The 16,392-nt window shown below is 37.8% G+C and overlaps 1 protein-coding gene across 1 annotated transcript in view; it reads right to left on the bottom strand.

Moving 5' to 3' along the window:
- The window catches only part of LOC131355680 (Fc receptor-like protein 5), a 123,804-nt gene that overhangs the window by 34,318 nt on the left and 73,094 nt on the right, over positions 1-16,392 (bottom strand). The window contains 1 exon segment of the mRNA XM_058394104.1: positions 12,325-12,360. Within this exon segment, the coding sequence (XP_058250087.1) occupies positions 12,325-12,360 (36 nt within the window).

Below are 16,392 nucleotides of genomic sequence, written 5' to 3'. Positions count from 1 at the left end.
AAATTATTTGTACAGAAAATAAACATCTATCAAAATAATTTGTACAAATTTCCAGGAGTTTCCAGCTGAAATAAAAAATTAAAATTATGATTACAATGTAATCAAAGTAGAGGAAAATCATGACATACCTCTCACTGTAATCTTGACAGGATCACTGAACTCTGTGAAGTAGTAGTAGTTGTTGTTTCTCCTGTTTGCCCGACACCGGTACTCTGTTTCTCCTGCATTATCGACTGTCACTTTAAGTGTGTTTGCTTGTTCTCTGTTCAGATTCTGTAACTGATTATTTTTGTACCAGTGAAACTCCCATCCAGTCTCCTGCTGCAGCTCACAGCTCAGAGTGACGGTGTCTCCAGTGTAGACGGAGCTCTGAGGATTCACTCTCACAGTCAGTTTGGGTTTTGCTGTTGGTATGAAATGAAAATTTATTTGGACAGAAAATAAAATATTTATTTTTTAATTAAATTTCCAAGAGTTTCCAGCTGAAATGAAAAATTATAATTATGATTACAGCATAGGGCAGGTTTTGTACAATTTCATGTTTTTTTTTTTTTTCAGTTCATTTATTCACAGAGAAAAATAAACTATAAAAAATGTGACACAAAAACAAAGCAAAAACAAACACTAGATCAGGGATGTGGAAGAATAAACACACATGGATAATATCAGTATTTTCTGTCCCCATAACACCCAATTATGGAATTGTAGATATGTGTTATATAAGAGCAAATATTTATTTTACCAAAGTAAATGCACCTTTTAGATAAAACTGGAAATATCTTATAAATCTTTTTGTTCACAATTTAAATAATGGGATCTGTATGACAGTGTTATGAAAACAATCCCACAATCTAGTTCAAATGCCATACAATTGAACATCATCGTAATGTTCCTCCTCATATTCCAGAGCTTCTGGTGAATGAACATGATCTCACTAGCTCAAATTTTCACAATACCATAATTAGGCCTATGTATATATCCTTTTTGAAACATTTATTCTGATATAGATTTGCCTGTACACTTTGAAAAGATTCACATTACTGGTTATTTCCTAAATTTAGAAATCTCTATGCTTTTGCAAAAAAAAAGTGATTGTTGGCATTATTGTAAAAGATGACATAGCAATCAGTGTAATTATTCTTCTTTTAAATTTTTTTTGGGTTGTTGTTTTTTGTTTTTTTTTCTTAGATTTCTTTAGATTTTTTTAATTTCACAACAAAATACAGTACATTGCAGACAAACAAAACAACAAATAGAAGAACAAATGATGAGAAGACAGGACTTGAGTTACCAGTGTACAGTGTGTGTGTTTGTTTGCATAAGCACACCGTGGTAATGAGTGGAGGGGTTGTTTCTGGAAAAGAGAAAGGAGGTAGCAAAGAGGGAGGACACAGAAAGAGAAAAAAACAATAATAATAATAATAATAATAATAATAATAATAATAATAATAATAAAAGGAAGGAGAGCAAGAGGGACAAAAGAATACAGGAAGAAGGGGGAAAAAAAGAAAAAAAATTAAATAAATAAATAAATAAAGGACGTAAATATATAACTCAAATTTAGGCTGCCCTCACCTTATAATTTTTTTTTCTTGGTGTTTATTCAAGGGGGCTCCAGGGTGGTCCAGCTAGGTATAGGTTACCTTTTTTCATTTCTTTGGTTGAGCCTGACCAACATTCTCCCACTCTGAGTCGCTCTCAACCCCTACAGGTGAGGGCTGGCCCATCACTTGTTACCCTCCTAAACCACTCCCCAACCCTAAGGAGGGAGCTTGTTTATTTGGCAACACTGTCGAGAAATGCAGTTGTGGCCAACACTGAAACCCCTCCTGTTCCAATAATAAATTAAATAAACAAACAAACAAAAAACCCTTTTGTTTAGATGATAGTGACAGGTGATACTAATGGTAGATAAGTACAAATAATTAAATAAATTAATAAATAAATATATTAGTTTGTTTTTAGGAATTTGCAGGGATGTGTGTGGGGATGTATGTGGCTTTTGTATGGTATGTAGCAGTTATTTTTTCTATAGTTAAGTGTTCTGTAAGAAGATTAATCTAGTGACTGATATGTAATAAGTTTTTAGTTTTCCAGTTAAGAAGAATGATTTTCTTTAGTGGGTTTCTGTATTTAACTGGGAGATAGTCACCTTCTGAGATGTTTCCGAGCAAACAGAGAGATGGGGATGTGGGGATTCTGCAGCTCAGGATGGTGGAGAGTTTCTCTGTTACCTCTACCCAGAGGGAGTGAACTGGTTTACATGCCCAAGTGGAGTGGAAGTAATTGTCTATGGTACCTGAGGTGCACTGTGAACAGGTGTCTGTGTCGGTTAAACCCATTTTAAACATTTTACTTTGGGTGACATGGATTCTGTGGATAGTCTTGTATTGTATGAGTTGTTAATTTGTGTTGCTGATCATAGAGAATATATTGTTAGAGATTTCTGTCCAAAAGTCGGAGTTGGGGGAGAAAATAAGATCTTTTTCCCATTTTGCCATTGGGATTGTTGTCATAGTGCCTTTATTGGATGTTATTTTATAGAGTTTAGATAGTAGTTTCTATGAGCTTGTGATGTTCATAATCTCATCAGTTAATTTGGAAGGCTGTAGTGGGATATTAGTTATATTAATTTTCTATTTAATTATGGATTTGAGTTGTTGGTATTGGAGGAACTGTTCTCCCCCAACTCCATACTTCTCCATTAGTGTCTTAAATGATAGAAATTGGTTATTCTCAGATAGGTGGTGAAGGTGGGTGATTCCTTTATGGTGCCATGTTGGAAAGTAGACTGGGGTATTGTGTAGTTGAAAGTCAGGATTGTGCCAGATGGGGGTGTCTCTACATAGTGTTACTGTTAATTTGGTAATCTATGAGCTTTCCACCATGCTGTCAGAGTTGATGAAATATTCATAGTTAATTGTTTTTATTTATTACAGCATGAAAGTGAGATCAGCGACTGAAATACATTTACATTGATTTTGTTCTCGGTCTATCCATGAGTTGTTGAAATTATCCTTTTGAATCCATCTGACTAAGTATTGTAGTTGTGTTGCTAGAAAGTAGTGTTGAAAATTTGGTGCTTCAAGGCCACCTTGTGATTTTTTCTGTTGTAATGTAGAAAAAGAAATTTTAGGTTTCTTGTTTTTCCAGTAAAAAAGAGATGTTAGTGAGTCAGGTGGTTTAAACCAATTTTTCGTGGGAGTTGTGGGAATCATTGAAAACAGGTAGTTTATTTGTGCTGAAATCTTCATTTTAACTGTGGCGACTCATCCAATGAGTGAAAGTGGAAGGTTGGTCCAATGTCTGAGATCCTCTTCTGTCTTTTTTAACAGAGGAGTGTAGTTGAGATTAAAAAGCTCTGACAGCCTTTGGGAAATATTAATACCTAAATATTTTAATGTTGCCTATATGAAATGGGAGGGGGGATTCCTGAGCTGCAGAATCCCAAACCTGCTCAGATAGTGGGAGTGTAGTTGATTTAATCCAGTTTATAGTGTAGTTTGATATTTTGGAAAATGAGTTAATAATGTTAAATGTTTCCTTTAGTGAATTGTAGGGGTCCTGTAAAAGTATGCATGAAGATTTATTTTATGTTGTTAATTTGTATCCTGAATTCCTTTAATTTTGATGTTTTGCTGTATGGCTGCTGCTAGTGGTTCTATAAAGATGACAAATAAGGATGGGGAGAATGGGCATCCTTGTCTGGTTCCCAGATGAAGTGTGAAACTCTGTGAGGTGACCCCATTTGTGATTATTGTGACCCTTGGTGAAGTGCATGTCATGGACTGCGGGACAGTTCCCTGCCTGAACACCAGAGGGCGGTCTGACAGGGTTTCTTTATGTTCCATGTGTTTTTCTTTATGTTGTGTTTGCACGTGTGCTTGCCCCACCCGATCCTTGCCCCCTAGTCTGCAGACATTGTCTGAGGGGTTCCAGTTTTTGATGAATCCTGTTTGGTCTGGGTGGATTAACCACCGGGTCCAGGTGATTTGTTATTGGGCATTTTATTTAGTGCTTTATGGAGTTCATGTTCTTGGGATAGTGTTGGCAGTTTAAGGTTGTTTAGAAAGAGGTCTATATCTGACTGAATAACACTGTGATCAGAGGAGTATAGGTCACTGTAGAAGTTTTGAAATACAGCATTAATATCCTGTGAATTGTGGAACATTTCACATGTAGAGTTTATTATGGATGGAATAATTGCTTTATTTTTTATGTTGTAGTTGATTTGCTATATACACTATATTGCCAAAAGTATTCGCTCACCTGCCTTGACTCGCATATGAACTTAAGTGACATCCCATTCTTAATCCATAGGGTTCAATATGACGTTGGTCCACCCTTTGCAGCTATAACAGCTTCAGCTCTTCTGGGAAGGCTGTCCACAAGGTTTAGGAGTGTGTTTATGGGAATTTTTGACCATTCTTCCAGAAGCGCATTTGTGAGGTCACACACTGATGTTGGACGAGAAGGCCTGGCTCTCAGTCTCCGCTCTAATTCATCCCAAAGGTGTTCTATCGGGTTGAGGTCAGGACTCTGTGCAGGCCAGTCAAGTTCCTCCACACCAGACTCTGTCATCCATGTCTTTATGGACCTTGCTTTGGTCACTGGTGCACAGTCATGTTGGAAGAGGAAGGGGCCAGCTCCAAACTGTTCCCACAAAGTTGGGAGCATGGAATTGTCCAAAATGTCTTGGTATGCTGAAGCATTCAGAGTTCCTTTCACTGGAACTAAGGGGCCAAGCCCAGCTCCTGAAAAACAACCCCACACCATAATCCCCCCTCCACCAAACTTTACACTTGGCACAATGCAGTCAGACAAGTACCGTTCTCCTGGCAACCGCCAAACCCAGACTCGTCCATCAGATTGCCAGATGGAGAAGCGCGATTCGTCACTCCAGAGAACGCGTCTCCACTGCTCTAGAGTCCAGTGGCGGCGTGCTTTACACCACTGCATCCGACGCTTTGTATTGGACTTGGTGATGTATGGCTTGGATGCAGCTGCTCGGCCATGGAAACCCATTCCATGAAGCTCTCTGCGCACTGTTCTTGAGCTAATCTGAAGGCCACATGAAGTTTGGAGGTCTGTAGTGATTGACTCTGCAGAAAGTTGGCGACCTCTTCGCACTATGCGCCTCAGCATCTGCTGACCCTGCTCTGTCAGTTTACGTGGCCTACCACTTCGTGGCTGAGTTGCTGTTGTTCCCAAACACTTCCACGTTCTTATAATACAGCTGACAGTTGACTGTGGAATATTTAGGAGCGAGGAAATTTCACGACTGGATTTGTTGCACAGGTGGCATCCTATCACAGTTCCACGCTGGAATTCACTGAGCTCCTGAGAGCGACCAATTCTTTCACAAATGTTTGTAAAAACAGTCTGCATGCCTAGGTGCTTGATTTTATACACCTGTGGCCATGGAAGTGATTGGAACACCTGATTCTGATTATTTGGATGGGTGAGCGAATACTTTTGGCAATATAGTGTATTTACCTGTTCTGTTGCTATACTGGAACTGTTCATATTTAAGTTGTTGAATGATCATTTGGGTTTTTCTGTGTATAATACTCTCAAATCGCATTTTATAAAAGTTTATTTATTGTGCAGGGTTTAATATGAGTGTGGATGTTTAGTGTGAGGGATATAGGGGCATGGTCACTGATTATGATTACTGATGAATTATGGTCAGTTACATGTTGGGTGAATGAGTTGCTAATGAGGAAAAGATCAATTTGGGAAAAAGTCTGATGGAGTGGGGAACAGTAAGTGTATTCTCTAGACGTGGGGTTATTTATTCTCCAACTGTCATTGAGTCCATGGTGATACATATATTGTTTTATTATTTCAGAAGAGTGCCAATTTCTTGTGTTATCAGAGGAACCTGAGTGGTCGATTTTGGGGTTTATAACAGTGTTGAAGTCACGAGCATTGATGATGTTTGTTGAGTCACATAATAGAGAAAATAGGTTATGAATAACAGATGGATCTTCATTGTTTGGGCCATATATGTTAACAGGTGTAAGCACTGTGTTATTAATTGATGCATTAATGATAATACAGTGGTACCTCGGTTTTCGACCTTAATTCGCTCCTAAAGTCTGGTCGAATACCGATTTGGACATTGATGCCTGATTTACCATTTTCCAGAGACATGGCTACTGAAATTATAGCACAACATATAGCATGAGGTTCCAAACACTCACAGATGATGCTTTCAGAACAGATGATTACAGATGCATGGGCATCACTAGGCCATTTTTAGGGGGCTTTAACATTTCTACTCAGACTGCTGAAAAATTCTGCGATTCTCCATAAACTGTACACAAATTTATGAGTTTTATACATGTACTGAAGCCAAGGGAATAGTGGGAAAGAAGGAGAGAAGCAGGAGGAATGTAGCGAATAAGGAAAACAAGGGCTTAAAAACATTGGTTGATGTGTGTGTGTGTGTGTGTGTGTGTGTGTGCTGTAGTTGAAACACGTAACACAGTGTAAAAAGAAAAACGTGGTGTACGGGGACTAGAACAATAACACATAGAAACAAACAAATACACATATATACAAATACAGTTTAACAAAACGAGGGAGACATTAATGCAGAAAGAGGTTGTACAGTGTGTTGTGCAGAACAGATTTCTGAAAATGAAATAAACTTCTATGTTTTTCAAAGGAATTATGTAAATACTTTTCATCTTTGAAATTAATGCAGAAGAGGAATCCCTTGATTCTTTGTAACCTGGTGGAGGAGATTAACCAGGTATTAGCTATGTGTTCTTTTTGTTTTTGTCATTAATTAATTAATTTTGCCATTAAAACTTTACATTATTTATTTATTTATTTATTTATTTATTTATTTATTTATTTATTTATTTATTTATTTATTTATTTATTCATATTATTTTACATTTTGTAAGTATGATTCTTAATGTGGTCACTTCATGTGGGATGTGGTCATTAGTGGATAAGGTGTTGGACTACTGATTGGACTGCTACAGCTGGACCCAGGGGCGTTTCTAGGATTTGAAAACATCAGGGGCGGAGCCTGAAACATCAGGGGCTAATTAGGGAGAGGGGCTAAGCAAGAATAACACGTTTTGTAAGAGTATTTTTATGTAATATTGTTTAATAATGAACACAAACAGTATGCAACTTTAGAAAATTTCATTCAATCTTTTTTCTGACTCCTCCCATCATTTCAGAGTCTTTCTACTAAAAATGGAGTTCATTAAATTCATTACATTTTCTCTCTCACAGGTATACCATGCAATATTATCTCTGTTACAGCTTGTGTGTGGAGCAGTGTCATGCAGATCCTTTATTATTATTATTATTTTACAATAATCTATATTATACTGCACCTCATTTCATTCCTCATTTATGCTGCACTACTGTATGGATTATTCTTTGTTTGTTTATTTATTTTTTACAGCCTCGCCTCTCTTCTCTTCTCTTCTCTTCTCTTCTCTTCTCTTCTCTTCTCTTCTCTTCTCTTCTCTTCTCTTCTCTTCTCTTCTCTTCTCTTCTCTTCTCTTCTCTTCTCTTATTGTTCTCTCATCTGTCTTGCTGCTTGTATCTTGTCTACTTCATGTTCTTGGTGACTTTTCTATCCTAGTTCTTTGAGGGTGGAATCATCAGAGAGTATCTCCGAGACTGGACTTGAGTAAAACGGTCAGTTATCATACTAGTATTTCTAGTGCTGAGAATTCCTTTATTAATAGACAGAACAGCTGAATGATGGAGTCTGTTCTGGTCCATTGTTCCCCTAAGTCATGTCTGTATTTTAACTTAAATACTGCATTAGTTGAATAATAGAAAGTCATGATGTTCAGACTGTAATGTCTTAGTGCTTTAACAGTTTACATTTTATTTAGATCTATCTTTAGGATGATTTAATTTAAGGCATTTCTACATATTGGGTATGGAATAATACTCTAAAGGGTCCTATATGTCAGGGGTTTTCAGAATCAGAGACAGTGGACCTCCGTTTTAACACAACATACATTTATTAGCCGACTTTTATCAACTGTGTTAACATTAAAAATTAAAAGTTTGAATTTTATCTGAATAATAAGATTGTTGTGATTTCTGACAGATTTTGTTTTGTTGCTGTTGTGCTCAAGGGCTGTAACGTGTTTTAGTCACATGGTGTGTGAGTGTGTGTGTATAGGTGTGTATGTTAGTCACGTGGTGTGTGAGTGTGTGTATAGGTGTGTATGTTAGTCACGTGGTGTGTGAGTGTGTGTATAGGTGTGTATGTTAGTCACGTGGTGTGTGAGTGTGTTTAGGTGTGTATGTTAGTCACGTGGTGTGTGAGTGTGTATAGGTGTGTATGTTAGTCACGTGGTGTGTGAGTGTGTGTGTATAGGTGTGTATGTTAGTCACGTGGTGTGTGAGTGTGTGTATAGGTGTGTATGTTAGTCACGTGGTGTGTGAGTGTGTATAGGTGTGTATGTTAGTCACGTGGTGTGTGAGTGTGTGTGTATAGGTGTGTATGTTAGTCACGTGGTGTGTGTGAGTGTGTATAGGTGTGTATGTTAGTCATGTGGTGTGTGTGAGTGTGTATAGGTGTGTATGTTAGTCACGTGGTGTGTGTGAGTGTGTATAGGTGTGTATGTTAGTCACGTGGTGTGTGTGAGTGTGTATAGGTGTGTATGTTAGTCATGTGGTGTGTGAGTGTGTGTATAGGTGTGTATGTTAGTCACGTGGTGTGTGAGTGTGTGTATAGGTGTGTATGTTAGTCACGTGGTGTGTGAGTGTGTGTATAGGTGTGTATGTTAGTCACGTGGTGTGTGAGTGTGTGTATAGGTGTGTATGTTAGTCACGTGGTGTGTGAGTGTGTGTATAGGTGTGTATGTTAGTCACGTGGTGTGTGAGTGTGTGTATAGGTGTGTATGTTAGTCACGTGGTGTGTGAGTGTGTGTATAGGTGTGTATGTTAGTCACGTGGTGTGTGAGTGTGTGTATAGGTGTGTATGTTAGTCACGTGGTGTGTGAGTGTGTGTATAGGTGTGTATGTTAGTCACGTGGTGTGTGAGTGTGTGTATAGGTGTGTATGTTAGTCACGTGGTGTGTGAGTGTGTGTATAGGTGTGTATTAGTCACGTGGTGTGTGAGTGTGTGTATAGGTGTGTATGTTAGTCACGTGGTGTGTGAGTGTGTGTATAGGTGTGTATGTTAGTCACGTGGTGTGTGAGTGTGTGTATAGGTGTGTATGTTAGTCACGTGGTGTGTGAGTGTGTGTATAGGTGTGTATGTTAGTAACGTGGTGTGTGAGTGTGTGTGTATAGGTGTGTATGTTAGTCACATGGTGTGTGAGTGTGTATAGGTGTGTATGTTAGTCACGTGGTGTGTGAGTGTGTGTATAGGTGTGTATGTTAGTCACATGGTGTGTGAGTGTGTATAGGTGTGTATGTTAGTCACATGGTGTGTGAGTGTGTGTGTATAGGTGTGTATGTTAGTCACATGGTGTGTGAGTGTGTGTGTATAGGTGTGTATGTTAGTCACATGGTGTGTGAGTGTGTGTATAGGTGTGTATGTTAGTCACATGGTGTGTGAGTGTGTGTATAGGTGTGTATGTTAGTCACATGGTGTGTGAGTGTGTGTGTATAGGTGTGTATGTTAGTCACATGGTGTGTGAGTGTGTATAGGTGTGTATGTTAGTCACAGGGTGTGTGAGTGTGTATAGGTGTGTATGTTAGTCACATGGTGTGTGAGTGTGTGTGTATAGGTGTGTATGTTAGTCACATGGTGTGTGAGTGTGTGTGTATAGGTGTGTAGGTTAGTCACGTGGTGTGTGAGTGTGGGTGTGTATGTTAGTCACATGGTGTGTGAGTGTGTGTATAGGTGTGTATGTTAGTCACGTGGTGTGTGAGTGTATATAGGTGTGTATGTTAGTCACGTGGTGTGTGTGTGTGTATAGGTGTGTATGTTAGTCACGTGGTGTGTGAGTGTGTGTATAGGTGTGTATGTTAGTCACGTGGTGTGTGAGTGTGTGTATAGGTGTGTATGTTAGTCACGTGGTGTGTGAGTGTGTATAGGTGTGTATGTTAGTCACGTGGTGTGTGAGTGTGTATAGGTGTGTATGTTAGTCACGTGGTGTGTGAGTGTGTGTATAGGTGTGTATGTTAGTCATGTGGTGTGTGAGTGTGTATAGGTGTGTATGTTAGTCACGTGGTGTGTGAGTGTGTATAGGTGTGTATGTTAGTCACGTGGTGTGTGAGTGTGTATAGGTGTGTATGTTAGTCACGTGGTGTGTGAGTGTGTATAGGTGTGTATGTTAGTCACGTGGTGTGTGAGTGTGTGTGTATAGGTGTGTTTGACTTAAAGCGGCGCTGTGCTGGCCGATGGAAATAAGTTTAAATACTTTTGAACATGTATTTCAAGATAATCTTGAACATTCTGGAAAAAAAGGAAGTGCAATAATTAAGCAATATTTTTTCTTACCCCTTCCGTGCCAAAAAGAGGAAAAAATCATGACATACCGCTCACAGTAATCTTGACCGGATCACTGAGGTCTGTGTAGTAGGAGCGAGTGTCACCGTAGTCGTCGAAGTTCAGCCTAGATGCCCGACACTGGTATTCTGTTTCTCCTGCATTATCGACTGTCACATTAAGTGTCTTTGCTTGTTCACTGTTCAGATTCTGTAACTGATTATTTTTGTACCAGTGAAACCCCCATCCAGTCCCCTGCTGCAGCTCACAGCTCAGAGTGACGGTGTCTCCAGTGTAGACGGAGCTCTGAGGATTCACTCTCACAGTCGCTTTGGGTTTTGCTGTTGGTATGAAATGATGAAGGAGTCAGAGCTGCTTTTCACTTTACAACATAAGCAGTAGATTCACTGTGTCTAACAGATGCTTTGTGTCTACAACAAACATTTATATTTAACATTTGATACCAGATGTTACAGTTGGATGTTTTCTTACACGGCTGGTATTCAGTATATTTTCTATGGAACAAAGTTCATGATTGAATTGAAGTGTTTTGTGTTTTTTAGATTTTATTTTATGTATTCTCACCACCATCTGAACATATCTGCAATTCCCTAAAATGATTCAAATGATCAAAAATATTATTCATATAGTAAAACCATGACAGAGGACTTTTTCATTCTCCTTAAAGACACAGAAGAGACACACAGTTGAGAGTTTGTTATTCATCTCCATTTAGAGGATCACTTCACATGACAGTTCAGATATTTGAAAGTTTATTCTATCTGACTTTTGGCTTTTTTTAAAAAAATGTAAGTAATTCTATTATTATGCTAGTTAATGAATGTATATGAAGCAGACTAGAAAAATTCATTAGAAATTTCTACAACTGGATGCTCCTGTGCATCACATCATCATTAAAACAGGGTGGAGTGCTTATACATTTTATAAAATTTTACAAGTTATTTAATATTTAAATGACTTAATTCAAATACATTAATAGAAATATAGCCAACAGAACAGAAGTGAATCAGGGATCATTTCCACAGTGGTGTTTGTGTAAACAGACATCAGTCAAGTGAAGAGAAGATAATGAGGCATGTATTTAAATGCTGTGAGGGATTTCTACCTCAGGTGATGAGACAGAGACTGATGTGGATGATGCTGATCATCAAAAACTCTCAAAAGTACTGAATTTTCAGATAAAACCTTATAATTTCAATGTCTTCTAGGAAAATCTGAATCCTAATAAATAATGTTAACATATTAAATAAGAAATAAAAACACACACACTCACCTGATACAGTCAGTGTAACAGCATCACTGATCTCTGAGCTCTGAGAGTCTCTCCCCTTTATACTGCAGGTGTAGGTACCACTGTCTTTAACAGACTGGATTTTGACGACCTGCTTTGTGTTGTCTGTGGAGAATCTCTCTCTTCCATTTTCACTATTAATTAGCTTCCAGCTGTAAGTCCCCTGAGTGTCTCCTCCTCCCTGTATGTCACATCTGACAGTAACAATCTCTCCAATGAACACATGTGTATCAGGCTTTATGGACACCACAGCTTTAGGACTCCCTATAAAACATTCTGTTGTTAATAAACCTTACATAAAGTCATTCCCAAGTCTACACTACTAATATCATGTTTAGAGTGAGTATGAGTACATGTTTTTGTTACTTGTTGATACTGATATGTGTAACCTGCTTAATATTAAGAAATCAGGGGCATCATGGAGCATTTTATTTAGTACTACTTGGGCTGTTTTATATTTAACATTTAAGCAGCATAAAATCTTTTGACAATAAAACAATTTACTGCATTTATAAACTGCATTTACAAACTTAACTGCAAATCTCCAGACAATATAAAGGATAAACTATATATAAATCACCTTGAGCCTGGGCCACTGGTATAAGTGAAATCAGCACTAAAAAGGAAACAGAAACAGAACATGACATAAATATGTTAATAAGTTGGATGTTATTAAAGGTCTGTACTCTCTTGCTGGAGTAAGAGATTCTGGTCCATTTTCTCATTTAGTGGTTCCACTTTACTGTTTATCTCCTGTCCACCTAAAGTCAGGACCATGAAGGAGAAAATTCTGCAATTCTAACTAATATCATCATTTCTGTACTTAAGCGCTCAGTTAATTACAGGCTAATCTATTTATCTTACACCTGCACTGTGATAGTAATGGTTCAGTATGAGCTTGTCTAAGTGGCTGATGGAAATTGTAGAATTGAAGATTAGAAACAGAATGTCTGGTCTGATGAATCATGATTTCTGTACCATGATGTAGATGATCAGGATTTAGTGTCTACAGCATGAATCCATGACACCAACCTGCATGTGAACAGTTCAGGCTGCTCGTGGCGGTCTAGGAATGTTTTCTTGATACACTTTTCATCCCTTAATACCAGTCAGACATTGTTTGAAGTTTGATCCATTTATGAACAAAATTTACAGCTAACTCCAGCGTTATACTGCACCATATAACAAAGCACAAAGTCCTTGCAAACTCATGCCATGAAGAAAACAATGAGTTCAGTGTATTTCAGTGGCCTCCACAGTCACCAGATCTGAATCTGATCACAACCTTTGGGATGTGGTAGAATGTACAATAACAGTATAGTCATAGTATAATATACCCAGTAATAGTAAGAGTATAGTGTTCCAGTAAAGTGTTCCTAATAAAGTGACCAGTAAAGATAGAAGTTCTTCACACCATCTTCACACCTCGCTTCTTCACAGCTGAATTTGCACCAGAGAACGGCTCCCAGAAACAATTATTGCACTTATATTTAATATGAAAATAATAATTATTGATAATTAGTAAATAATAAAATGATTAGTGATTATTTTAAAATAAGTTAAAAATAATAGTTATGCATTAGTTCATTAATTACAGAAAATTAATGAACTAATGCAGAAAAGATAAATGCCCTGCTGAGAGAGGTCTGAGTAGAATGGCCAGAGTGTTTCTGGCTTGTATATGAGAGTGTGTGTGTGTGTGTGTGTGTGTGGATGTATGTGTGTGTGTGTATGTGTGTTTGTGTGTGTGTGTGTGTGTGTGTATGTGTGTGTGTGTGTGTATGTGTGTTTGTGTGTGTGTGTGTGTGTGTGTATGTGTGTTTGTGTGTGTGTGTGTGTGTGTGTGTGTGTATGTGTGTGTGTGTGTGTGTGGATGTGTGTGTGTGTGTATGTGTGTTTGTGTGTGTGTGTGTGTGTGTGTGTATCGACTTCTGTATTTCCTGATCTGTGATGCTACAGGAGACCCAGCAGACGGTGCTGTTCTTTTTCTTTTTAGAAGATGTGTGTGAATGTGGAGACAAATAGAGGCTAGCTCAGGTGCCTTTCTTAAATATAATGCATCTTGTAGTCAGTGGATTAAGATTCACTTGATCAGTACAAATAAAACCAGCATTATTTTATTATTTTAGGGCCAATTAAAATTCTATTCATTAATTTTTTTATGTGCTAACTAAATTTGCATAATTGCCAAATAATGTTTTAGTATTTTTTTTTTTAATTATAAGTCTTAATTCATGTGCACTTAAATTTCATTTTTAATACGAAACTTCAGACAATCAGCCCTATTTATTTATTTATTTATTTATTTATTTATTTATTTATTTATTTATTTATTTATTTATTAATTATCATTTTCCATTTTCTTTGTTTTGCTTTGTTGTATTTTGGAATATTAGTCTGCTTGTTCAGATATATGAAAAAGTGTGTTTGAGTGTTTGATGCTGATTAATGATGAATCATAAAATTGCTGCTACAAAATTATTGACCACTGGGTCATACAGAGGATTAGTAACATATGTAGTTATGTTTTAAAGGTTTAGTGAAAATGTCATTTTTATCCATTGGCTTATTGCAGTTTTTGCACTGTAGGTGATATTTTGCGGCTGGTTATGGAAAGTCCATTATAATAACTAAAGTCAGTAACATCACAAAGAGAGAGAATTAAAAGAGTCCATTAGGACAGAGGACCAATTTATAGGTTGTTTTAGGTTAAGAATCTTGTTTTAGGGATGGTCTGGAGGTATGTTGGACACCAGACAACATGAAGAGTAAACTGTGGACAACAGAACTTTGAGTTATGGACACTGAGGGAAGAATGGACTGAAGGAATCCTAATTCACCTAATTCATCTTAGAAACTTTACTTGAAAGTGAGGTTGGAGCTAATGACAGATGACATTTCTACCTGGATATCAGCACCAAATATACACCTGGGTAAAACAGTGAATGAGGACAGTGACCCAACTCATCACTGACCTTCTAGCTTATAATATCAGACCCCTTTTCCTTTCTCACTTACAGGTGAGTTCTGGATCACCAAAAGACTCCGTAGTGGGAGAAATTGACCAGTGGTTCCCCTCCATACAGAGATAGACAGTGTGGGGTTAGGCTTCAGTTTATGGTTAGGTTTAGGTTAGGTTTATGATACTCATTCATTAGAAGAGAAATATATGAAGTCTCTGGCGATAATAAACAGTCCATCAGGGTCAGCACTCTGCAGCTCATAGTCCCATATATTTCACACAGTGCCTCCTTATCTTTGGCACTTATGGGAATGCACCACAAGCCTCCACTGGATTTCCACATGATCCTCCACATGGTCCTCGAGAGGGAAGAACCAGTAAACTGAATGGGTGAATAATAATTCATATGGTGTATTTTATCCTCAATGCCTATATATACAAGTTATGACTTTAAAGGATTGTCAGTTATGTCAGTGGTATTAAATTTATCCACATTATCAACAGTTAAAAAGTTAAAAGTTATTGATTGCTTTCACACGTCCATCTTCACACCTCCTCTGTTTCTTCACAGCTGAATTTGCACCACTGCATTAAAATAGAAAATAAACCACATCCTCAAACTTCTCTCTGCTCTCAGGCCCCTAAGAGTGTCACTGCTCTGTCTGTGGACAGGACTAATGAGAAGTGTTTGTTTCTGCACAATTATTGCCCTTATTTTTAACATGGAGATAATAACTAGTCATGTTTAGTAAATCAGGATTTGTGATTATTTTTTTGAAAATGTGCTGTGCATTAGTTTGGTATTAAAGAGTTAGTGAGGCTGCATGGCGGGGCAGCAGAAGAGAGACAAACAGGCAGGGGCAAGAGCTCCTCTGCCTCCTGGAGATTCAGTGAGAGTATCATGGAGCAGGTGCAGTTCACTCCACTACCCTTAGGCCAAAAGTGCACTGAATAAAAAAACATTGTTTTTGCACTCCACCCAGCCTCCTGCATGCAGCATATCTCAAACAGCCACTCTTTAAGCAGAATCTCAGAATGTACAAAACATGGAACTTTGAGTCAGATAGACCACAACAGCAGAAGATCACTCCTCAAGATTCAAGATTCAAGAAGCTTTATTGTTATTTCAAGCACATATAGCTGACGCAGTACATAGTGAAATGAAACAACATTTCTCCAGGACCTGGTGCTACATAAACATACAACAACAAGTTCAACACAAAACAACAAACACCACAGAGCTAGGACAGAAGTTTGTCTTAGCCACGTAAAGTGCACAGTGTGCAGCTAGGTGCAAACAGAGCATAGACAAGACAGTGCAAAAGACAATAAATACAAGAAAGACAACACAAAAGAACACAGGACACTTCGTGCCGAAAAGAAAGAAAAGAACATGTGTAATGGAATGTAAGTGAAATAAAATAAGATAAAATGAAATGATGTAAAAAAAAATATTGTGCAAAAATACAACAGCAAATAGAAATAAACATAAATACAACTATAGCAGCAGATGACAGGTGGAGGTAGTGCAATAAGTAATGAACAATATAAATTATGTGTGTGTGTGTGTGTGTGTGTGTGTGTGTGTGTGAGAGAGTGTGTAGAACAGTTCAGTCCTGAGTGTGTGTGTGTGTGTGTGTGCATCCACACAGTCAAGAAAGAGAGTGATGTGTGTGAGAGACAGAG

The sequence above is a fragment of the Hemibagrus wyckioides genome, linkage group LG07, assembly GCF_019097595.1.
Source record: "Hemibagrus wyckioides isolate EC202008001 linkage group LG07, SWU_Hwy_1.0, whole genome shotgun sequence".
NCBI lineage: Eukaryota > Metazoa > Chordata > Actinopteri > Siluriformes > Bagridae > Hemibagrus > Hemibagrus wyckioides.
The sequence above is the reverse complement of the archived record's forward strand: the minus strand, read 5'-3'. Positions and strand labels throughout refer to the sequence as shown.